The 25,418-nt window shown below is 44.9% G+C and overlaps 1 protein-coding gene across 1 annotated transcript in view; it reads left to right on the forward strand.

The window, feature by feature from the left end:
- Positions 1 to 25,418, forward strand: part of ERCC3 (excision repair cross-complementation group 3) — a 36,277-nt gene that overhangs the window by 4,932 nt on the left and 5,927 nt on the right. The window contains exons 4-11 of the mRNA XM_015412174.1: positions 686 to 821; positions 1,491 to 1,655; positions 4,123 to 4,327; positions 4,893 to 5,207; positions 6,695 to 6,879; positions 16,470 to 16,672; positions 19,054 to 19,150; positions 19,339 to 19,456. Coding sequence (XP_015267660.1) covers positions 686 to 821; positions 1,491 to 1,655; positions 4,123 to 4,327; positions 4,893 to 5,207; positions 6,695 to 6,879; positions 16,470 to 16,672; positions 19,054 to 19,150; positions 19,339 to 19,456 — 1,424 coding nt within the window. The remainder of the gene's footprint in view (positions 1 to 685; positions 822 to 1,490; positions 1,656 to 4,122; positions 4,328 to 4,892; positions 5,208 to 6,694; positions 6,880 to 16,469; positions 16,673 to 19,053; positions 19,151 to 19,338; positions 19,457 to 25,418) is intronic.

The following is a 25,418-nucleotide window of genomic DNA, read 5'->3' on the forward strand; positions in this document are numbered from 1 at the left end:
GGAATGCCCCTCGTCACCTGCAACCCGGCAGGGGAAGGACCCGTGGGGGAAGGGGAGGGGCGGTCCGCTCGGGAGGAGCACAGCGGAGGCAGGCAGAAAGGCGGCCCCTCTGCTTCTGGGTAGTCCCACCCCTTGCCGCCCGCAGCCCTCCTGAAGGGACTTTCTCTGCCCCCCCTTCTGTCTCCGACGGCGGGGAGGGGGGGGAGGAAGGCACCCCCGCTGCAGATCCCGGGGGAGAAGAGGGGTGGGGGAGCCGCCTGACTCCTCCAGTCACAGGCAGGCAGGAGATTGTGGCCGGAGGCAGTCTCCCGCCGGGAGGTTGGCATCTGCGCTCGCCTAGAGCGCAGGACAACCTCCGGCCGGCCCTGGGTCCTCCTTTTTTAGAACATCTTTGCTGTAGATATCATAACTTGATTGGGGCAGCAATGTTCTTTTTAACACCAGGGTCACGATGTGGAGGCAGGCAATGGCAAACCACCTCTGAACGTTTCTTGCCTTGAAAACACCACAGGATTGCCATAAGTCAGCTGTGACTTAACAGCACTTTCCCCCAACAGCAAAAGAAGGCAAACACACCACATGCAAGCCTGGGCTATGTACAGGGACTGGGGTTTGTCCATACAGGTGCAGGCAGGCAGGCCTTTCTAAAATCCATGGACTCTGCTTCTCTGTCTCTCCTGTCTAGGTATTTTGTAGAAAGTACTCACCCTGAAGTCATTCAGCAGCTTCTCCAGGACCAGGTTGTTAGAGATTGCCGGCTAAGAAATGCGGAGGGGGAAGAAACAGAACTCATCATGGAAACATTCACAAGTAAATCAGCTGTACGTTGGAACTGCAGATTACCACGTTAATACCAACTTCATTTACTATCAGGGTCATATTAGAGAGATTGGGAGATACATGAATGGATTTCCTGTGGGGTTTTTAATGATCAGTAATAGCTAAAGAGAAAGCCAAGTTTGAATTGGGAGATGAAATTTTAATCCTTTTCCTCTTGCTGTTTTCCTCACTTCCCCTTCCAGGAGCAATTATATGTCTCACAGAGGAAAATGTTCAGGAAATTGTATGGTGCCTATATATTTCTATCTGTGGGACAAAGGGCTGAGACTGTGGGAATGGTATAGAAATTAAAATGAAACCTTTGCACACACTGTGACTCAAAGTAAATTGCCCCAAAATGTTGTTTACTGTTTTAAAAAACCTGTACAGATCTTCTAATACCTAATCTAGTAAATTCCATAAGCTGTTAATGGCAAAGGGGTGTGTGTGTCGTGCCTATGTTGGTATCTTTTTCCTGTCACAGATACATTCTTCTGAGTTTCCCATTGCAGCTCAAGCCTTAGAACCATCAGCAGAGTATTTTTGTGGCATGTATACTAGCAGTTCGGATGAGTCTTCACACAGTCATCAGATTTCATGGTTTATCCCACTAGTAGAGCTGTAGCCCCTTTTTTGCCTCACTGGTTCCTACTCTTGAATTCCTGTTCTAGATTTCCAAGTCCAGTGAAGGGGGCGGTGGTCCCTCAACTTCACAAGGGACAGATGCTCAAAGCAAATCAGATGTCCCTGCTGACTTATTTGAGTTTTACGAACAAATGGACAAGGATGAAGAGGAAGAGGAGGAAACCCAGACTGTATCATTTGAAGTGAAGCAGGTAAAACACATAAATTCCTTCTTTGGTGTATGTTCTTCTCACAGCCATGCTTCAGATATAATGGCAAACCATGATTTGTTGTGACGTGCAGACGCTGAAGTCCACTGGCTCTAATGATAGACTTTGGTTTGCGTAGCAAACATGTTGTTACTTCTGAATCGCAAGCTATGGTCCCTGCAAGCTAGAATTTCAAATTCTGGTTTAATCTTGGTTTACAGCAAAGAGAGCAAACCATAGTTTGTGGCTCTGACAACTAGTGACAAACTGGTTTGTCATGGAAGCAGAAGCCAGAGGAGGGGATGAAACACATGGCTGCAAGAACTGTCCAAGAATCTTCATGGTTTGTGGTCATGTCTGAACCATGCCTTTGTACACTGAATATAAATTAATTCATTGTGAAATAGCAAGGCTCCTTTTGATGAGTGGTGGCCCCCTTTGATTCTCAAAATAATATCACCCCTCTCTGTTGCATGATAGAGGGAATGTGATACTGTTGGCCTTTCTGTACCTTGAAGGAGTCCCTAGACTCAGTGGTACATGTGGGCCCTGTTTGACTTCAGGGAGCTTTAAATTTGAATTTGAGACTGCAGCTGACTACCTTAGCATCAACATAAATTCCAATGTGCCAGAATTGTGTCATAATAACCTTCACAGCAGAATTTCCTGTAAGACAGTGACACGAAATTTATCTTAGCTATGTCTTATATTGGAATATGAACTTTTGTGGCCACCAGCATACTTCACAGCTGATGTGAGGGGAAAGTGAGGCCATTTGAGCACAAGAAAAACTGTGTTTAACATTCTTTAACTCCTGTGCTGTTTACACTACAGAAGAAGGTTAACATGAGGGAGAAATCAGGAAAACATGTCTAGAAGAGTTCTGGAAACAGCCCACATGATTTCACTGAATATGATCCTTCTGAGGGAATAATTCTTTCCGGTTCTTAAAAGTTGGCATATGGTATCAAAATACAGCATTCCCTCCTGAATAACCACTTTTAGCTTAAGGCCATGTATGCTCAGTCTGGGAAGCTAGTCGGCATGAGCATGAACCTGGCTTGCTGAAATAACAAGTATGCAGAATGCACATCTCGTTAGTGTCAGCTATGCTGCCATATTGTTTATGGGCCCTGGTTCGCTTTCATGACCTGTGTGCCAGTTGCTGCCTCATTCTTTTCTTTTTGCTTCTCCTCCCTCGTTATCACTGACCTTGTAGCCTGCCTGTGTAGTGTCTTCCCATCAATTAACCTTGTAGCCTGCCTGTGTAGTGTCTTCCCATCAATTAACCGTGTGGCTAGTTTCATTTCCCACCCTCAGCTCTAACAGCCCTGGTCCTCCTTCCCGCCCGCGGGAGTCAGGCCAGTTGGCCCATAGGTGGGGGGGACATTTGAATACCCTATATCTCTCTGCTTTCTATGTAGTAGTTATTCCTAACAGTGACTGTGTCTATGCTACCATAGTGCTAGCAATAAAGTATAACCTTCAAAGAAGCGTGTATTCTGTTGTTTGACTGTGGGTCCTGACAGTTAGCTGGAATGTTAAGTATGAAAATAATATATACATTGAAACATTTGGTAGCGCATGAAAGCATGAATCTGATAAGAGAAATAAGTGAACATTATTACTTTATTATTGGGACAGAATCATGAGGAATTTCAGACAGACGATATAATCCAGAAAAGGAACGGTTCCCAAACGGTTTCTGGTCTGTCATTTCAGATAGAACCGGTTCCCTACCGGAATATATTTGTAATTTCACACACAAATGCTTCTGTCCCGTTTAGGAAACGGGGCTGAAGCGTTTTACCTGTCAACCGCTTCCAAGTAGTCTTCAGTTTCCTCTTCCAGTTCCGATTCACTTTTTCCCGCTGTTTTTCGCCCGTGTGGGCGATCTCCGGTTTTTTTTGGGGGGGGACGTTTGCTTTATAGCTCTATAATGCTATAACGCAACAGCATTATATCAACCCCATTGGAATGCCTGGAGTGTTGTGTTATAGTGCTATAAAGCTCTAAAGCGAATGTTAAAAAAAAAAAAGTGCCGGAGATCGCCCGCGCCGGCAAAAACCGGTAGGGAAAAAGCGCGCAGTCTGAAATGGCAAACCGCTTCAGATCCAGCTCTTTACCGGAAGGGGAGCGCCATGTGTGAAATGGCAGCCCTATACTGGTTTACTCCACGACGGATCAAAAACGGCTTCAAAACGGGTTAAAAAGGGTAATGTGAAATTCCTCCATGTGTAAACTCTCTTTGAAACATCCAACACATTATTGTACCTGAGAATAATACCCAGTTCTGTAGCATTACTCTGCAGCTGCCTTTTGAAATTCTTTGTCTTAAATATAGCAAAATGTCATTCATGTGTCTTACCCAGGAAGAGTATAGTGCTTTCCGAAAGGCCTAATGAACAGAAGAGTAGTAATACTTTAATAAGAGTCCTTTTTTTCTTTTTTGTGCCCCTTTTTTCTTTAGGAAATGATTGAAGAACTTCAGAAGCGCTGCATTCAGCTAGAGTACCCTCTGCTAGCAGAGTATGACTTCAGAAATGATTCTGTGAATCCTGATATCAACATAGACTTGAAACCCACAGCTGTTCTTCGACCATATCAGGAGAAGAGCTTGAGAAAAATGTTTGGGAATGGCCGTGCTAGATCTGGTGTTATTGTCTTGCCCTGTGGTGAGTTGATGTGATTTAAGCTAAGGATTCTGTTCTCAGACTTGCAGTGCCAGCCTGATGCATATTTGCCTGCCATTATTCTCCAGTGAACATAAGTGGTGCTTAAGTATTCCTATGATTGCACTGTTAGGCTTTGACTTTGCAAGGGCATTGGGTACTCTAAAACAGGGGTTATTTTGCTAGAGGCAAAGGAGTTGATGGGAATGCTTATAGCTACATACTTGTTACACTGGTTATACCATTTTTTGTCCCAAGCAGCTCTACATATGGTTCCAAAGTGGTTTGCCTGCTTGGCTTGAGCAGTAGAGCCATCTTGTTTGCTTTGAGCACAGTCTAGTGGATTTTCTAAGCTTTTCCACAGGCTTGTGGCAAGAACATTAAAGAGGATGGACTTTGTATGGCTTTTACTTCTGAAGTAAGCATTCTCTTGATTGGAGTGCTCCTGAAAAAGTTAGTGGGATTTAGCTGTTTAGGGGGGAGTTGTTCCCTTTTTCTCTTTGCCCTATGAGCAGCGGTTATTTTTACATAGGTTTCATTGACGGCTTCTTGTCTTTGTTCCCTCCAGGTGCAGGCAAGTCACTTGTAGGAGTGACAGCTGCTTGCACAGTCCGCAAGCGGTGCCTGGTGCTTGGCAACTCTGCCGTTTCAGTGGAGCAGTGGAAAGCCCAGTTCAAAATGTGGTCCACCATAGACGATAGCCAGATCTGTCGTTTCACTTCAGATGCCAAAGACAAGCCAATTGGTTGTTCCGTCGCTATCAGCACCTATTCCATGTTGGGGCACACAACAAAGAGGTCATGGGAAGCAGAGAAAGTAATGGAATGGTTGAAGAGTCAAGAGTGGGGCCTTATGATCCTTGATGAAGTACACACCATACCTGGTAAAGAAACCCCGTTCACATCTCTGAACAATTGCCTCTCCCCCCTGTCAAGTCCAGCATTCGTGAGCTACATAGTTCCCTGTGATTTTATTCTGTAACATGATCTGGGCTGAAATGTTGGCATACTGCTTCAAAGAGCAATACATTTTAAAGTCATAATATTGGCGTAAGATTTTGGCATGATGGCTGCTTTCCAAGATCTCTAAACAAGTAGGGCATACTTCTTACATTGCTTGGTGCTTAATGGCGATTACTGTAGTTCCTCCGATTTCACTAGTGCTGAAAGAAGCAGCACCCAAGATGATCTGGCTTACAGCATTTGGACTTGCACATACGTTTAGCCAGTGAGCTCATTACTTGCTCAAAATCTTGCACCGTCATTCAGCCTCAGGATTCCATCTGTAAAATAAGAATAATTGATAACATAGTAAACCTCTGAACTGAAGCTTTGAATCAGGTCCCCACAATTATCATGGTTAGAAGTTTGTTTTATTTTTAACAATATGGGATGCATGCATGTTCGTTTTTGTGTACCCAGGTAGTATGAAAAAAATGTGGGTTTTTTTTTAAAAAAACATTGAGCTAAATGTTTATTTATTTATTTTGCCATCAAGTCAGCTGACTAGTGGTGACACCGTAGGTTTTCAAGGCAAGAGGAGTTCAGAGGTGGTTTACCATTGCCTGCCTCTGCATCATGACCCTGGACTTCCTTGGCAGTCTCCCATTCAAATACTAACCAGGGCCGACCCTGCTTAGTTTCCAAGATCTGATGAGATCAGGCTAGCCTGGGTTATCCAGGTCAGGGCAGATATTTAATTAGGATATTAAAAAGATATCCTGACAGCAGCTTGCATCTGCCACTCTGTTCATCAAAGTTTGAAGCCTTCGTCCAGCCGAGGAAACCATTCTCCCATGGAAGTGGTTCTTCTCAGACTCCACTACAAAATCTCCAGGAAATTAACCAAAATGGAGCCCAAGACCCTAATGAGTCCTCCTTCAAAGGCTAAAATAGGCCTGGAAAGGTCCCTGCCCTTTCCCCCTGCCTTTTTACTCACAGAAACCCAGCCTGGAATAATGTGGTTGCCTAGCAACAGCCACTGAGGGACTCCATTGCTTAAAGCTGCAGGTGCTCTTTATCATTTTCAGGTTTTTTTATACCCCCAATGTATTTTTTTTAGATTTCACATTTTTCTGCAAACCCTCTTCAGATTTGTAGAAAGATATGTTTGATTCCTCACAGCTCCAGTCACCAGATTTAAGTATCCAAAGATCTGGCCAACTTCGCTGTTGGAATATAAGATGTTTGGGGCACATTAAGTTTATCTACTAAAACATAGGTCTCCAATCTCTGCAAAAGGGCTGATTTTTTGGCTTATACAGTTTATATCACCTAACATAAATTAAGCACATTGAGCTCTCACTGAAATGTCTTTTCCTACAATCCTTTTAGAAGCTAAATTATAATTTGTTCTTGTGTGATTCTTTAGCAAAAATGTTCAGACGTGTGCTCACCATCGTGCAAGCCCATTGCAAGCTTGGATTGACAGCTACCCTTGTGAGAGAAGATGACAAAATCGTAGACTTGAATTTTCTCATTGGGCCTAAACTGTATGAAGCCAACTGGATGGAGCTACAGAACAATGGCTATATCGCTAAAGTCCAGTGTGCTGAGGTAATGAATGCCCTGCTTGTTGCTAGTGTTGTTACACTTCCTGAACTGCTGAATGTTCAGAGAATTCTCGGATCCAGCCTTGCAAACAAAAAGTCAATAGGAAACAAAAGAAGAAAATGTGTCAAAAGTTGCAGAGGTTGAGAGCCAGTGTGGTGTAGTGGTGAAGTGTGCGGACTCTAATCTGGGAGATCCGAGTTTGATTTGCCACTCCTCCACTTGCACCTGCTGGATGACCTTGGGCAAGCCATAGTTCTGATAAGAGCTGTCCTTGGAAGAGCTCTCTCAGCCCCACCTACCTCACAGGGTGTCCGTTGTGGGGAGGGGAAGGGAAAGGAGTTTGTAAGCCACTCTGAGACTCCTTTGGGTAGTGAAGGGCAGGGTATAAATCCAATCTCCTCCTCCTCCTCTTCTTCTTCTTCTCCTCACATACCTTTACTTAGCCCTCTGTGGCATAATGAAGGTAAGTCAGCTTTGCACAAACATTTTTAAAATCTACTAGTCTTCAGAACCTACTGTACATGAATTTAGAAACCACTTAATTTAGAAACCATTTCTTTAAATTAAAATCTTTGAAAACACAGGGTTTGTTTTTTTAAAAAAGAGAGCTATTATAGTATTATAATACTATATTATAGTAGCGTAAAATGCTTTTTTAAAATCTTGGAAGGGAAAGTGCTTGAGTGCCCTTTAGTGTCATGTCAAACATGCATACATGCCATTAGTTGCACAGGAGCTTTCATTGCTGCTGTTGCTTCTCTGTCTTTTCTCTAGCAGACTAAAGGCGCAAAACAGAAATTTGTATCTAAACTGTCACCAATCTCCAGTAAAGCTGAGCTGGACTTTGCAGCTGAACATCAATTATATCCTTACCTCCATTTTTCGGAGCCAGTGTTTGCTAAAGTTGGGCCAGAACAATCTTTACTGCCAGGGCTAGAACATGTAAAGCAATCCATAGAGCCAGTTTGGTGTAGTGGTTAAGTGCACGGACTCTGATCTGGGAGAATCGGGTTTGATTCCCCACTCCCCCACTTGCACCTGCTGGATGATCCTGGGCAAGCTATAGTTCTGGCACAGCTGTCCTTGAAAAAGAGCAGTTTCTCTCAGCCCCACCTACCTCACAGGGTGTCTGTTGTGGGGCGGGGAAGGGAAAGGAGTATGTAAGCCGCTCAGAGGCTCCCTTGGGTAGTGAAGGGCGGGGTATAAATCTGCTTAATCTTCTTCTTCAGCATTAATAAAGCCACCTTGAATTCTTCACGGGAGAAAGGTGGCCCATAAACATTTAAATAAAAGTGTCTTTTAAACTCAAGCAGTAGCTGCCATCAAATCTTATGCAGAAGTCAAATGCTGGGCTGTGCTGCTGCAGCTTCCGCAAAAACGTAATTAGAACTCATAACTTTCTCTGTAGCTCAATTTCAAGGCAAGAGAAAGATAACCAGGAGACCACATTCACAAGGGACATGATCTGTCAAGGGAGTCCTTAATCTACTGGGTGTAAGGAGCCCAGAGCCCTTTGCTGGAGGCTTCTCGGAATGAATGCAGTGACTCAGCCCAGTAACGGATTAGAATTCAATCCTTGCTGAACTGACCCCTGTTCAGTGGATTGTTTTTCTTGATTTTTTTTAAGGGCTAGTTCTTGGAAACCTTCCCCATGGGGGCTGTAAGGTTACTGTGGGGCAATGGCTTTTTCCCTGCAGAATTTGAAATGAGCAAATTGTTGTCATTTCCTCAAGTTATCTTTTGAACATAGAATATTTCCTAACCTTAGGCCCTTGGTGTTCAGCCAGCAATATAGTGTTGAACTGGTTCCTTCAAGTGTGCTATAGATTTATTTATCTCAAGACGGTCCACGTGCTCTGCTGGACTTGACAGAAACTGTAATAGAAAATGACCATCAGAATGTAAGCTGAAAGAACGGGGCAGCAGTGCTCAGTTTCTGCACACTCACTGAGTGGCCTGGCAGACACCCACATAGTTTGCACTGCTGTGGACATTCCCAGCTTTCCTTCTGGATGTTGGTTGACCGAGACCGGTGCCAGTGCACAGGTGGAGAATACCAAAGCAGCGGGCCTGGAAACATCTACAACCAGCCTGCCTGCGCTAAAGGAGCTGCTAACGTTGGGGCCCCATTTGGGAGAGAGTGTCAGTAGGCAGAATGAGATGAGGGGGTGAGCTTGTGGCCAGGATTTGCATCTGGGCTGCCTTCTGTAATCTTTGGGCCTGGCACCCCACGCCTGCTCCCCTATAGCATGGATTTGGTGCTCCAACGTGTTTTCAATCGGCCCTGGTCTTCCTCTGTATCTAGAGGTAGAGGCACAGCAAGCAGCTGCAGCAAAGAGCAAAAATGGTCAAGAGCTGTGGGGCCACAACAAAGAACTAAGGAGGCTGATCAGTTTATTGTTGTGCTGCATCACTGCCTTGCTGTAGAACTGCTGCCTCTCTTGGGGAGGCTGTTAAAAGATCACAGACCTGCTACTGATTTTCAACAAGGCTGCTTGCTATTACAGCTGGCACAAGTGAGGGGATGGGAGCAGGTGGGTTACCACATATTCCAAAAAGGACATACTAGCAAGGGAGCTGGTCTGATTGTTTTAAACTCCTCAACCACCATAAAATACTTATATTAACTTGGCCTTAACTTATAGCCTAAATTTGTAATTGATTGGCTGTTTTGATTAGTTTAATTTGTAAATTGATTTTTTGGGGTCATATTCTATATTGCTATCGTTACTGATCAATTTATTGGGGTATCTATTAGTAGGGTGGGTTGTGGGGCTAGAGGGAGGGAGACAGTGGATAATTAAATTTCGTTCCCCTAACCTATTTAAATGTTTTTTTTCCCTTCTGATTTGATTAGATTTATTAGTCAATTAATTAATTGGGTCATTTGATTAAAATAGGAAACTGTTGATTAATCAGATGAATTGTGGGGGTGCTGGAGTTAGTGAGTCAAGGGAGATAGGGGTGGGTTGGAGCTAGTTTTTTAGACGTAGTTAGTTGGGGTTCAGGTAGTCTTGTACTTGGGTTCTCTGTTGGATGGTAGGTGGGCCATTTGGGAACCAATAACATCTAGCAGGGAGGCCATGCAGGGGTCGGGGATACCAGTGATAGAGGGGCGGGGGAGATATAGCGGTGGGACCTAGGAGATATTCCAATAAATGGAAGAGATCGGAAATGTGGTACTGCTCAGACCTCTTCCCTCTTACGTCCCATCCCGGGGCTTGGAATGTTTACCCGTCTCTGACACTGGTGTTCTTCAATGCCAAGTCTATAAATAATAAGACCTCTGTTCTGCGAGAATATTTCACAGAGCAAAATATAGACTTGGCTCATGTGACTGAGACCTGGGTGTGGGAGGGTGAAACTGTCACTGTAATGATTTCAGGTTTTGGTGTGTGTGTTTCTTTAAATGTTTAGTGTGACTGCAGTAATATAAGGAGAGTGATAGAGGGAGACAAGTGTGATTGGCTGATGACTGAGTGTGGGAGGAGAGATGTCTATGAGGTGATTCTGTGTTTTTGAAGAGGTGTGTGGGGAGTTTGGTGTGAAAGTCTGTATGACAGAGGAAGCATATAGCCTGTGTGGCTATGAGCAAGAAAGTTTAGCCTGTGTGGCTATGAGAGAGAAAGTACAGCCTGTGTGGCTATATATGAGAGAGATAAGCCTGTCAGAGTTGAGTTTTGGTGTATGAGAGACTGTGTGTGACGCCAAGCTTTGTCAGTTATATTTTCTTTCTTCAGCAACAGTTCAAAAATACCCAGAAACATATTTTGTTCTTTTATAAATAAATCATTATTTGTTTAAACTTATCCCAGGAATCAGAACAGTCCTTCCCCAGGGCCACATAGTCCTCTGAAGCGCCCAGACACTAGGTCATTCTACCAAAATAGAGAGATTTGGAATTTTTAATTCCTGGTGGCAGCATAAATCTACTAAGTTCATGTACTCTGTGTGTGGTTTAAAGGAGAAACAGTCTCCCCAATAAGCAAGGACGCCACAGTCACCCTTAACCAACTTGCCCCACCTGGGTTCTCGGTCCTGCATCAGTCCCATACTGGTGTATGAGAGACTGTGTGTGTGTGTGTGTGTGTGTAATATTGCTCATCTGAGTTTTTTTTTTTTTTAGGGCGCTCCCCGCACCAAAAATCGCTGGCATTAAATGTGTTGGCCTGACACGGGAGGCCAAGGAGAGTTTGGCTATCTGGCTGGTGTACCAACCATCTAACACACCAGCAGATACCCTGCCTGACCTGTTAGATGCAGTATCCAGATGGGCATTGGGGCACCCCAGGCTTTTAGTCTTGGGGGACTTCAACGTCCATGTTGATGATATGGCATCTTCTCAGGCCAAGGACCTGCTGTCATCCATGGAGGCACTGGGACTCTCCCAATTTATATTGCCCCCATGCATCAAGCAGGCCACACGCTAGATTTGATTTTTGGGGTGGGGATTAATGTGGATATGGTGGCTGCTGATGCAGTCCCATGGTCAGACCACTTTGCCCTAAAGGTCCAGCTGGGCATGCTAAACCCTCCCTGTTTAGGCAATGAGTGCATTTATGCTCACCTGCGGAGCCAAATGGACCCTGATTGGCTTTGTGGGATCCAGTGCCCCCGGTGACTCATCAGATGCGATGGTGGAGGACTGGCACTTCTGGTTCTCTGAGGCCATCAACAGTATCGCGCCCCCCCCCCCGGCACCCTCTCCACCCTTGGACCAAAGCTGCCCTGTGGTATACCCCAGAGCTGCGGAGGATGAAGCAAGAGCTGAGATAGCTTGAGCGAGTGTGGCGGCGTGCTTGTGACAGAGCAGCAGGAACATCCTATAGATCATTTATGAAGGTCTATGAGATGGCACTGAAGTATACAAAGAGTTCTATGCAGCTTTCATTGCATCAGCGAAGTTGCACCCAGCCCAATTATTTAGAACCATTCAGTCACTAACTTCATTGCCACAAGGCAAACTAAATGCTAGGGAATTGGAGATAGGTTGTGAAGCTTTGCAACGTATTTCACAGATAAAGTCTTGTCACTCCAGCAGGACCTCCCACCACTATAATACAGTAAAGGAACTAGAAGCCCCTTGTCTGCCTTCAGTTCCTATATTGGACCATTTCAGCCAGCTCTCTCAGGAGGATGTCGACAAGGTCCTGGCAGCTGTGAGACCAACCACTTGCCTCCTTGACCCATGACCATCTTGGCTGGTCAAGGCCTGTGGGGATAGTATCCGGGTCCCCTTGGGAGGTATCATCAATCCGTCCCTTTCATCTGGGAACTTCCCAGCGGGGTTAAAGGAGGCAGCAGTTTGTCCGCTCTTAAAGAAACTAACTCTGGACCAGTGTTCCCTCTAAGCTGAGTTAGTGTAAGCTAGCTCACAATTTTTTAGCCTCCAGCTCACACATTTTTGTCTTAGCTCAGGAAGGATGGCTCCAGAGCAAACTAATATATGCAGGAGCCAAATTACTCACTCACAACTTTAATGCCAGTAGCTCACAAAGTAGAATTTTTGCTCACGAGACAACACAGCTTAGAAGGGAGCATTGCTCTGGACCGAATGGTCCTGGCCAACTACTGCCCAGTTTCAAATCTACCATTTCTGGATAAGGTAGTTGAGAGAGCAGTGGCTGAACAACTCCAGGTTTTCTTGGATGATGCATCTATCCTTCACCCCTTCCAGTCTGGTTTCTGCCCTGGTCATGGGATGGAGACGGCATTGGTTGCATTTACGGATGACCTCCAGAAGCACCTGGATCAGGGTGGGTCAGCGCAGCTGTTATTGCTAGATCTAATGGCAGCATTTGACACAGTCAACTATGATCTTATGATCCACTGCCTCGACGACATTGGGGTTCAGGGGATTGCTGTTCAATGATTTTCCTCCTTTCTCCACAGACAGGGTGGCGCTTGGCAAGAGGATCTCCCTGCGACACCCACTTGAGTGTGCTGTGCCGCAGGGGGCAATCCTCTTGCTAATGTTATTTAACTTCTACATGCGCTCCCTCACCCAGTTGGTCCAGGGGTTGGGGTTGGGGGGTCACCAATATGCAGATGACACTCAACTCTATCTGTTATTGGATGGCTGCCCAGACTCCGCCCGAGAGACTCTGACGGGGGCACTGGAGGCCATGGCTGGTAGGTTGCAGCAGAGCCAGTTGAAACTAGAGATGTAAAATTTCTGGAAAAAAATTTGGGATCTGCCGGAGGTACAAAAATATTGGAAAAAATTGGAAATTTTTGGAAAAATTGAAAAAAAAAGCACTTCTTTTTTTTCCTCCAGATTGAAAGTCATTCTGTTACTTTAGGAACATAAAATATGAGTATGGACATTTTTACTTGGCATGAAATTATCAAAACTAGCATATTAAAAATATAGTGTATCCAAACAATTATTACAAACAGAATACCCACCCACATGCAAAAACAAAACTGAAACCTTTTTCTTTTCTTGTGACAATAGCACCTCATAAAGGGAGAAATACATCTTGTTCTTTCATTGGAGAGTTCAGTTTGTAACCTAGGACTTGCTTGTCCTCAGTGCAGAGAAATTAGATAAATCTGATGCCATACATATTTTTTAGAAATGATTTGGAAAATATTTGAACACCTTGTCTTAAGATATTTTATTCATCATGTTAAAATAAAACGTTCCATAATCAATTCTTTTTTCTTTTTTCAATTTTTCCAATTTTCCGGAAAAAAACAAAAAAGGCTTCGGGAAAAAAATATTTTCCCCCCAAATTTTTCCGGTTTTTTTCCTGGGCCTTCACATCTCTAGTTGAAACTCAATCCAACGGAGATGGAGATCCTGTACCTGAATCAGGGGGAGGGGGAATTAGGATGGGGATCAGGCTGCCCACCCTGGATGGTGCACCACTTGCACTGGCCCAGAAGGTGAGGAACCTGGGGGTGATCCTGGATGCCTCCCTTTCTGTGGAGGCCCAGGTCATAGCAGTTGCCAGGTCTGCCTTTCTGTACCTTCGGCAGATCAGGCAATTGGCCCCCTACCTCTCCTCCCAGGACTTGGCTACGGTGACCCATGCAATGGTCACTTTCAGGCTTGATTACTGCAGCTTGCTTTATGCGAGCTTGCCCTGAAACTGATCCGGAAACTCCAAGTCATCCAGAATGCGGCGGCACGCCTACTGACAGCATCGCCTGTGCGGGCATGCGTTCGGCCAGTATTGTGCCGCTAGCACTGGGTATCACCAGATCCGTTTCAAGGTGTTGGTACTAACCTTCAAAGCCGTATGCAGCCTGGGATGGACATATCTGAAGGATATGTTCCCGTATGTTCCCCAAAGAGCCTTGCACTCAGAGGATGAACATCTACTGGTTACCCCCAGCCCAAAGGACAGCTGCTGAGCCTCGACCAGGGTCAGGGCTTTTTCTGCCCAGGCTCCGGCCTGGTGGAATCAGTTCCCACCGGAGATCAGGCCCCTGTGGGATCTTCTACCGTCCCGCAGGGCCTGCAAAATGGAGCTCTTCCACCAGGTCTTTGGGTGAGGCAGCGGGCTTCCATGTCAGTTGGCCTCCCTCCTTTAGTTCCCAACCTGCTGAAAGGGCCCATTTGATTCCACCTTGTGGCCCCAACAGATTTATATGAAATTGTTGCTACCTGTGCAGTTTTATTGTTTATTGATTTAATGATTTTAATGTGATTTTGTAACGAGTCTTGAACTCGTTTTTTTGTGATCTGCCCTGAGACTTCTTGGGGAGGGCCGAATAGAAATCTCTAAATAAATAAAAATAAAATCTGTAGTTTCTGGTGAATACAGTGGGCTGGATCCTAGGCTTCTCTGGACATAGCTGAGTTTCTGTGAGCCATTTTTAGCGCCTTCCCACTCCCACAGCGGTTTGGCTGAAACCCCCCCCCCAGCTTCACTGCAGAAAACCACCCAGTCCATTATGATGTGTGACATGGGAGGGATGCAGCAAGAAGGCATCTGCCCAAACAGCCTCCTTCCCCTCATCATGCACAAGTGGTGAATCAAAAAGCTTGCACGAGTGTGGGGGAGGGATTTAGTTGCCCTTCTCGTTATTTCTCCCCCACCCATTGGTGGTGTATTGTTCTAGAGGGTCCTCCCTACCCTCAGCGGTGGATTTTCATAGGACCCAACAAATTGCAAGGAGAAGGGTACTGACAGTTTCTTTGTGAACTTGCCCTCATTCCTGAAGCACGGATCTGTATAGTGAAGATTATGGTGACATGTAGGGTTTTCCCCCACAATTCAAACCAGAGCATACTCAGTGGGAAATCCTGCTCTGGAAGTTGTCGGGTGATGATTCAGCTTCCTTTTTTTTAACCTTACGTGCTGTCATTTGTCAGTTTGTCTGTAAAGATGCTTGTCATTTGCATGCTGTAGTTATCACAGAATGATGAGAGAGCATTCGACTCTGACTGCTCTGTGCAGATGATAAACTTTGTTCACACATTGGGAGGATAGCTGAATATCTTTTTAGACTTCTCGCTGTCTTTCAGATATGTACTTCTAAATATGAAATATATTCAGATCAAGTTGGGTTGCCCAGTTTCTACCCTATAAAATAATGAACTTGCTCCTGAACAGTAAGTGCATCCCAATGACAGCAGAGGGCAGTACTTGTTGTATGAGCCGATAGGCCCTGTTTGGTTCACGTTCATTTATTTTGCTCCGATTCATTTAACATTCATGGGATTGATGGCAGGAATAGCTGCACAACTTGCATAATCTGTAATATGGAGACAGTGATATGAATATTAGTTTATAATCTTTAGGCCTAGAGGCTGTAAGACATTTGATTATCAGAAAAGAATAGGTAATCTAAAAGTACCTTCCTGAGGAGGTGGAAATGAGTCCCCAGGATCTTTTTGCTGTGGAAAGATATCACAAAACTCCATAGTCAAACATTGTGAATATTTTTTTCTGAATTAAAGTTGGAGACACACTTGTCTCTTGTATCCAGAAAACTTAATGTTTAGTGTGTTCAAAATGGGAATTACCAAACCTCCTCTGCTTCTTTATTGGAAGATTGTGGTGGTTCATTCCCTTGTTCCTTTGTTCTGACAACGGAAACTAGCCCTGGTCTTGAAGTGACAGTAAAACCCTACAAAAAAACTTCAGAGCAGGAATAGTATAGAAAGGACAGGGTATGGCTCTGTGCACGGCATCTAGCGTCCCACTGAACAGCCCCCAAGGTTTTTTATGCCGCTGTTCTCTTGCATGGCCAAGGAGAGCCGTTTTGTGTTATGTGTAGCAGGAATTGCCCAGCCCTGCTCCATTCTTCTCAGGCATTGTGTCGCAGCGTTCTTGTCCACAAACAATGTGGCGCTTTCATTAACAATAGGAAGGTGATAAAGCCACTCATCTAACTTCATATGATGAACTACTTCTTGCCTTGTCTCGTGGAGATTGTCAATATTTCTCCCTACCCTTTCTGGTTATTTTTAAAAGAGTTTTAAATCTCAGCATTCTTCCTACGAGCGTTTACACTGCAACATTAATTCAGCCTTCTTTATATAATATTACATTCTAGAGTTTTATCAGCATTCCTCTGACTTCTTATTGAAATGCCTGAAATCTAATTGCGTGTGTATGTTTGTAATATTATCTTAGGTTTGGTGTCCAATGTCTCCTGAGTTCTACAGGGAATATGTAGCTATTAAAACAAAGAAGCGGATACTGCTGTATACCATGAACCCAAACAAATTCAGAGCTTGCCAGTTCCTGATTAAGTTTCATGAACGAAGGAATGACAAGATCATCGTCTTTGCAGACAATGTGTTTGCTCTGAAGGAATATGCCGTTAGGCTGGGCAAGTGAGTATTGATGAATAAAAGACAGTTGTGTAAACCTCGGAGTGAAGGAACCCCTGCAGGAGTTGTCCCTTTGGATTTTAATGGCTAGTTTACCATTGGAGGATGGCTGAGGGTTCACTCCTATCTCTAGAACATATAGCCCACTTTAGGGCTGCTTCAGGTGGGGTGCATTTCATACACTGAGAGAATTGCCATATAGGAAAAAAGAGTAGTAGCTACATGTCGTTGGTCTCACAGGCAGCTAATTTTGCTGACTGGAAAGTTGCAGTGAGTTGAGGATTCCCACAGCAAGTATACGCAATGAAACAGTGAATGCAACTCTGACATGAAACAATGGACATTTATGGTTTTTCCCCCATACAGAAATCTAGTGTGCATTAGCCTGCATCGATGGTAAATGGATGCGTTGTTGCTACCGGTACATTTCTGTTCTACGTCAAAATTGACCATTAATGATAACTTAGTCTTTTCAATCCATATTAAAAATTATATTTGGATCTTTTGTTACTGTCCTGTCTCCATAGTAATCTAAAATAATTGTTCAGTATTGGAACACAACATGCCTTTGCACAGTTGATTCCACAGTGTATTAGGGGATTCGACTATTATAATAAAAATAGTATGTGGTGCAGTAAGACATGGACTACTGGTATGGTTTGCAGAAGCAGTTTAGGGATGTGTTCACATCTTGGGTCAGATATTTTTTTTTAAGTAAAAATGTTACTAACCAGCAGTACATTCAGGTGGTTGAAATTAAAGATGTATGTAGAAGGAAAACGTTTATGTACGAAAAGCAGTAAAGCAGCAGTTGAAAAAGGCAAAATCTAGCAAAATAATTGAATATGAAATGCCTGATTTTGTAATGCCCTTGTTTACATCGGTAATGTAGCAATTTCAGTGCTGCAAAAATACGATGTCCACATGACCAAAGAGCTTGAAAGCTGGCATATAAATCACCTACAAACCTTCCACAAAACCGATAGATAGATAAGACCAAGGGCCGTTTCAAATGCGTATAAAACTGCCCTTGGTCTTATCTATCTATCGGTTTTGTGGAAGGTTTGTAGCTGTTGTAACATAAAAGCATAATGAAACAGTAAAATAGGATCACCATGGTATCCCTGTGCCACACACACAGAGAGAAAAAACAGAGATCCCAGTTCGCTTCATGTGCCAGTATGTGTGCAAAGGAATTTCAAGTGAACTAGGCCCCTCTGCTGAAATAAACAGAAAATGTTTGTTTTGGGGGGAGCTCCTTGTATGTGTTGGCTATGTCCCTGGCATCAGTGTTTAATTATGTGTGTGCATATTAGCTCTAAATTAATGATTGTATCCTAGAGTTCTGTTTCATTTTATGCTGATGACTAAGAAAATAATCGGGAAAACTCTCCAGAATTAATTGGGTGCCCTTTTGTTTTAGATGTAGTATTGAGTGTCATATTTTTTTATATATACACACTGGCTTTCCCATTAGTTCTTGGTAGGCTATATGTACTTACTACAATGCAAAATGATTAAAATGATACTTATTTTTGTAGGTGAAATTGAGAAATTGTTTGTAGTATCTGAGACACCTAAAAATGAGAAAGATATTTGAGGAGACCAAAATCCACATTTTTGCATATTCTCCTCTTGTTTATGTAGTATTTATTTTCATTGTTCCTATGGCTTTTGTAAAGACGTTCATTTACAAAGATGCCTGCACTGATCATCTTCTGATAAGACTTCAGAAAGCAACAAATATGATTGTTCCATATTTATCGTGGTTTTTTGAGAGCAACTGTTTGTAGATTATCTCATTAATAAAAGCATAGCACTCTGTTAGGCTGTTTTTCTCCGCTAAACTGTGCAAGCATCTGGACGACATGCCATAAGAAGAGCCGGGATAATACATTGACTTGCTAATTTATCATTTGCATTTTGGGATTTGTATCTTCCTGCATAGAAGAATTAAATCCAAAAGGCACCTTGGTGGACAAGGACATGAGTGGAAAGGGGGAAGGAGAATACAGCTGTTAATGTGCTAGCTCAGTGGATATAAGCAAAGAAAACACCTTTTTCTGTTATAACAGCTGCTTCTGTCCTTTCATGTGGGATTACCAGATATATTCAGCCCACTGGTCTGTTGAGTCAGGAGGTGCACATCAAACGAATAATGTTTACAACTGTCAAGATTTATTTCTGTGGAATGGGGTGTCTGGCAGAACAGGTTTGTCTCCAGTTGGGTGGAGCCACAAGAGTTAAGTACAAATGCTAAAAAGAAGAAAGAGTGTTGAGTTCTTCGAGTAAAACAAAAATATGTGAAGCAGATAATTTTTAAACATGTACTGTTTTGAGACTCTTATACATCTCTGTCGTTTTTCTGTGCTTCTCTGTTTTAGACCTTACATATATGGACCTACAGCACAGGGGGAGAGAATGCAGATCTTGCAAAACTTCAAACACAACCCCAAAATCAACACCATCTTTATTTCCAAGGTAATAAACGACATTCTTGCTGATCATCAGATTGGCTTGCAGTGTTACATTGCTTGTTTTGAAACCTTGACTCACTGTAACTTTGATGGATTTTCATTATAACACAGAAGTCTATGTGGCTCATTCATACTTGCTTTGATTAATGTGAAGGAATAACCTGTTGCTTAGAGACTCCTTTTGTATTATAGGTAGGTGACACATCCTTTGATCTTCCAGAAGCCAATGTTCTGATTCAGATTTCATCCCATGGTGGGTCTCGAAGACAGGAGGCTCAAAGATTGGGACGAGTGCTGAGAGCTAAAAAAGGTACATGAAGTCCTGTGCCTTGAGTGCCTTAAATTTTAATGGAACACTCAAGCATGAAAGTAACAGAAGTCAGCTCATCTAGCCAACTAAGCATGTGCAATTTGCCATTGTCCTGGTTTATTACTGTCAGCTCAAGGTCACAGGTTAAAAAAAAAATCAAGAGTAGTTACGAAAAGTACTGCAGTAGGGGGCCATCTTTCCCTTTTCCCTTCTTGCTTAATTACTCCTCGTATGACATTTAGGATTAGCATCTGGTATGTCTTTAAAGACACACTTTAGCAGTCCTTAGTCCAGAGGGGCTGTATTTTAATTGTTCTTATTGAACTTCCAAGGCAGTTGTTTCACTTTTGCTTCTTATTGCTGTGGTTTGGGGCTTGAAGGAACATACTTTCGTTCTCCATAGACGTAAAGGGATCAGACTGGCCCAGGTTGCCTCCAAACCCCTTGGCTAGTAAGCAGTCATTCATGTTAAGATGCACCCTTGTAAATAGTAACAAATTTGACCCAAGTGTTGTACTTTTAAAATGTCCAGCTGGTGGCGTCTACATATGTGTGTTTCTTAGGTGAATGTTTCCATATTGGATTTCCCTGACCATGAATCTGCTTGGTTACTACAATACTCTGTCATCTTTCCTGCCAGCCATAAGCTTGTTTAGAAAAGCTTGTTTAAAAAACTAAGATAATGCATATAGAACTATGAACAAAATCCTCCCAATTCTGAAATCAGGGTGTCACGGCTCAGGTGGGGTATCACCTGACGCTGCCACCACTCTGGTTCCAAGCTCCTCTGAGAAGGCCCAGAGCACCCTCCCAGGCCTTTAGACCTCCCTTTTGGCTGAATAATAGGCGTGAGGACCAGGCAGAGTGAACAATGAAATAGTTTATTTTATGTGAAACAAACAAGGTGCAGAAATATAACAGTAAGTGGGTGAAAAGAAATCAAATGCCCTAACGCGTCTAAATATATACTGTCCCTAGCTCACTATTCCAAGTGGCCTTAGACTACTCACCTTTCCCTCAAGATGAGGGTCTCTTCCCCACAGCAGCCTCAGTCCCTTCTGGCTCTGTCCCCTGGGAAAAAGAACAGCTTTTCCTGCTGCACCAGATCTTTTATTCCAAGCCCTCCTCTTTTCCTATTGGTCAATTTTGGCTCCGAAACCTCTCAGGGGTTTCTGGGAGTTATAGGCCCAGCCTCACCTACTGATAGCCAGGCTCCCTGGGCCTAGTAGGCCTCTGGTGGAACAGCCCAGATCATGACACAGGGAATAAAGCAATAATGCCAAATGTGGTGATAGAAGAAAAATGGTAAATTTCTGTGTACTTTGTTTGCTTTTAAAGCTATTCTTGTAGAGAGAAATGCATGGAATGTATGTAATATTGGGAAGACGGGAGTAGAATCATCAAATGTTAAGCACAAAGGGTTGGATCCAGACATCATCTTTCACTGATGGAAAACGGATAGAATAGAGTGTTATTTTCGCCAGTTCCCTCCTCCTGCTAAAGACCCTCCACTTTGCCCCACACACACACACACACACACACACACTGTCCCGAGAGTCCTCTGTGCCCCAGAAACAGCCTTTTCTGGAGCTCAGCAGGCTGCAGCAGGGAGGAGAAGCTGGGGGAAATTCCATTCTTCCAGTGGAGCTCCGCTGTGTTTCTAACACCAGATTAAACTTTTAAAATATTTTTAAACAGTTATTTGAGAATACAAAAATTAACCTTTATGTATAAGTCATAGCTGCAGAGTGGCCTAGAGACTGGAGCTCTTGTTATGTGGCGTAGAACCATAGTTCACGTTGGGTTTAGACAGAGCAGCTTGGACACAGGAGAGCCAGAACCTAGCACATTACTGAGTTGTGATTTCCAGCCTTCTTGCTTAGGTGTCTCAAATGGATGACATTTAATTCAGTGACCTGATTGTGATTAGGGTTGTGCAAAAAAAAAAAGCGGGTCCCCCCCCCCCCCCAGGTTTGGGTATATTGGACCCGAAAAACGTTGGTATTTCCCGATATTCCTGAATCCCAGTAGCGGTATGGTATTTGGATTCAGTAAATATTTGGGAATCCTGTATATATTTGGGTTTATTATACCCTATGGGGACCATTAAAGACAGTGGCAAATCTATCCTGGGGTATATGCAGTGGTCTGGGGGGGGGGCAGAGTTTGAGGCTGAAGGCAACACATTTGCAGCATACCTGCTGGAGCCTCCTCAAAAGAACCCCCAATTTTTAAAAAGATTGGACTAAGGGGTCCAATTCTGTGGGTACCCAAAGTGGGTGCCCCCGTCCTCCATTGTTTCCAATGGGGGCGGGAAGAGCAAGGCAATACAAGCCCAGCAGAATGTCCCAGATAATCTGTGCAGTAGAAAGGAAAGGTGGGGCATATCTGCAAGGCCAGCAGCAGAACCAGTGCCAAAATTTTAGCCTGCAAGTTTGGTTTGGGGTGACTGGTGACTTCACTGCTGCACTGCTACCAGGGTTCTGTGAGGTATTTTGGGGCAGGTGGATTCAGAATGGCAGTGGGGAGATTGGTGGGTCATTTCTGTGCCAGTCCAACTGGTTAATAGCCCTGCTCTTGCTAGCCTCGTTTTAATTTTGGGAAGAGTGTTTCGACTTAACTTCCCAGCACAGACTGAGAGGATGCAGGCACAAGTATGTGCTCACTTCAGTCACTCTCAAAGTCCAGAACTAGGTAGCTGAACAGTGGCAAGTTGATCTTCAGGAAGACCAACTGCTCAACTGTCCAGGGGAGCAGGCGTGGGTGATGGGGGCTGAGAATGTTGCCCGCATGGGGAAAAAATCCTCTGCTCATCAGAGGGCATGAGAGGAGTCTCTGGGACATAGCAGAGAGGTCCGGCCAGACCACCTCCTTCATGGCGCAGTAGACTGCTGGCCTGCGACTCGTAGGGCTCCGCTAGGTACTCCCTCACCATCACAGCTCCCATGCCTTGTCTCATGTGCCTACTGCTCCCAGAGGGGCTGAGGATCCGCCCAAAGAGTGCCATCTCACAGGTCGTCATGGTGGTAGCCACAGGGGGGATGCTGCCTAGTGGGGGAGGTGGGGCATAAACAGCAGCAGAGCTGCTTACGCCGCCCTCTTCATCAGCTCGTGCCAACGTGCCCATCTTGGCCTGCATGCACTCAACTTGCCAGGAGAGCTCATCTCTCCAGCAGATGAGCTCATTGGCCGACTCAGCAATCTTGTTCTTGATGTGTGGGTCACGCCAACATGTAGACCTTCTGCTGTGTGAGAGGCTGAAGGCGGGCCTCAAGTCCATCTTGCAATCTTTTCACCAGCATGTGTACTGCAGGAACCATGTCTGCATGTCCTGCAAATGGCTCCAGAAAGGAGGCCAAGTCCTCACAAGCCATTTGGATCATGGGGATGACCAGAGCCAGACTTGCTATGTCAGACTAAAGCATCTCTATGTAGCTCTTAAAAAGCATAAGAACTCCCACCATCTGAGAGATGGTCAATCACTCTTCGTGGGTGAGCCAGCTCTCTTCCCGAATGACCCCTGTCTCAGAAATCAGGGCAGTCATGGCTCTCTTGTGCTGTACCAAGCACTCGAGCGTGGCACAGGTGGAGTTCCAGTGAGTGCACTGGCATGCCTGTCAGTATCTGCTTCTCGCACAGCAGATAGGTATCCTTCACACTGCAAGATAAGTGACCTGTGATGTGCTGGCATTTCTGGAGGAGATGCCTGCATCACAGATCTCAGCATCCAAACTGGGTTTCTCTGCAGAACCTAGCCCCAAGGCATCCTTAACCACCAGGTGGAGAAGGTGGGCTGCACAGTAAATGGGCCTGAGGCCCAATACCTGTGCTGCTGTGCTCATATTCATGCCACCATTGGTCACCATGAAGCCCATGAGGAGGTCCCTGCCTACCCATGTCACTAACTTTTTCGATGGTGACTGATATGTTGTCTGCCATATGCAGCCTGTCAAGTACCTTGGTGTGCAGCAGAGCCTGGCAATAGCTAGCCTGCTGGCCCTGGCCCTGCCTAACATTAGTTCCCCCATCCCCACTCACAACATCGCTGGGGTGCCACCAGTGCACAGTCAACAACAGATACATGTCGTGCACCTGAGGGGAGGTCAAGAATTGGATGTGAAGTGCACAGTTCTCCCATGAGCGTGGGACAAATATGCCTTCATGTGGTCTCTGGCAGCCCTGTACAATGAGGGCAACGTGGTCCTGCTCAGTGTGGTGCGAGCAGCAGTGTGTGTACCAGGGATAGGCATCCTGGAGCAGCCTGCGGAAAGCAGCGTCTTCGACCAAGGAGAAGGGATGTTTTGCATTCCTTCCCTATTGTGGAACGTCAGGGACAGCACTGGAGGTGGCCGCAGGATGACTCACCACGTGGCTGGCTGGTGGTGGCTGCTTGGGCACAGCAGTGGCAGCCTCTCTCTTCCCCCAAGGAAGCACTGCCTGGTGGTGCTTCTTCAGGTGGTTCCGCGAACCGATAATAATGAGATGATTGAGGTCTCTCCCACAATTGATCCGATCCCTATATAGCTGGTACTGTGTGAAGCAGGTATCCATCAGCTGGAAGTGCTTCCAGACTTCAGAGGTGTAGGGACATCCATGCTGACCAGCTGCTGCAAGCGCCCCTGGAGCCGCCTCCTGTGAGGAGCTCAGGGCAGACACACCGTGTTTTCGGGGGACAGGAAGAGATGCCTGAGGGGAAGTAGTTGAGATGGCAGCACCTTGGGGTGTACCTCCATCTCTTCCTCTTGCACCACCTCCAGCCTCTCCTCCTGTTCCTCCTCAGAAGGCCTGCTAGACTTTGGAGGAACCAGAACAGGGACATCCATCTTCTCCTCTAGCTCCTCCAGAAGCCTCTTGGTTCTTGAGATGAGCTCCATAGCTGGAACATTCTCGTCCCCAAAGCCAACCCCAGAGACAGCTCAGGCAGCTCCTCCTCCTCCAGTTGCTGAGCCTCAACAACAACAGCTGGAGGAGGGACTGCCTGAGCAGCTGACTCCTGCCCAGTGCTAGCACCTGCAGGCACCTCTGCAGGGGGCATCTCTTCAGAAGCCTTAATAAAGAGAACCTTGTATGGCCTCTTCATTGCACCACTCCAACCAGTGGACAGAATGGTGGAAGGGGGCTGTGGAGCAATCCTCCGCACAGCGGGGGGGAAAGCTGCAGCCCTCCCCCCCCCCATCTTCTCCTTAGCTTTGCCCCCAGGGCCTTGCTGCATTCCCTTCCTGCTGCTCATTGTTACCCTGAGCCAAACTTTAACTAAGTAGTACTTGCAGGGAAGGTATTCCTACTTTTCCTCAGTCTTCTCTTGAGATGGAAATGATGCTCAACATGGCAAAAACAGAGCACATGATGAGGGAAGAAACTTGCAGCCTAGGATTGGCATAGGGGTAGTACACAAACACCTAGTTTCTTTAAATGAAACTAAATCCTCAGGGCCAGATGAACTGCATCCAAGGGTACTAAAAGAATTTGCAGATGTAATTTCTGAGCCTCTGTCCATTATTTTTGAGAATTTTTGGAGAACAGGTGAGGTGCCAGAAGAGTGAAGGCAGGCAAATGTTGTCCCCATCTTCAAGAAGGGGAAAAAAGAGGATCTGGGTAATTAACAAGCCGTCATCTATACCTAAAAAAGTTTTAGAACAAATCATCAGTCAGTCCTTAAGCACTTAGAAATGATGGCTGTGATTACTAAGAGCCAGTATGGGTTTCTCAAGAACAAGTCTTGTCAGACTAACCGTATCTCTTTTTTTGAGATGGTGCTACCTTGCTGGATCAGGGGAATGCTGTAGACATGGTTTATCTTGATTTCAATACTTATGATATGTTTCCACATAATATTCTTGTTGACAAATTGGTAACATGTGGTTTGGATCCTATGACTCTGAGGTGGCTCTATAACTGGTTGACAGATCACACCCAAAGAGTGCTTATTAATGGCTCCACATCCTCTTGGAGAGGAGTGACA

This window comes from Gekko japonicus, unplaced genomic scaffold (genome assembly GCF_001447785.1).
Source record: "Gekko japonicus isolate JY-2015 unplaced genomic scaffold, Gekko_japonicus_V1.1 scaffold2370, whole genome shotgun sequence".
In the NCBI taxonomy this organism is placed as follows: domain Eukaryota; kingdom Metazoa; phylum Chordata; class Lepidosauria; order Squamata; family Gekkonidae; genus Gekko; species Gekko japonicus.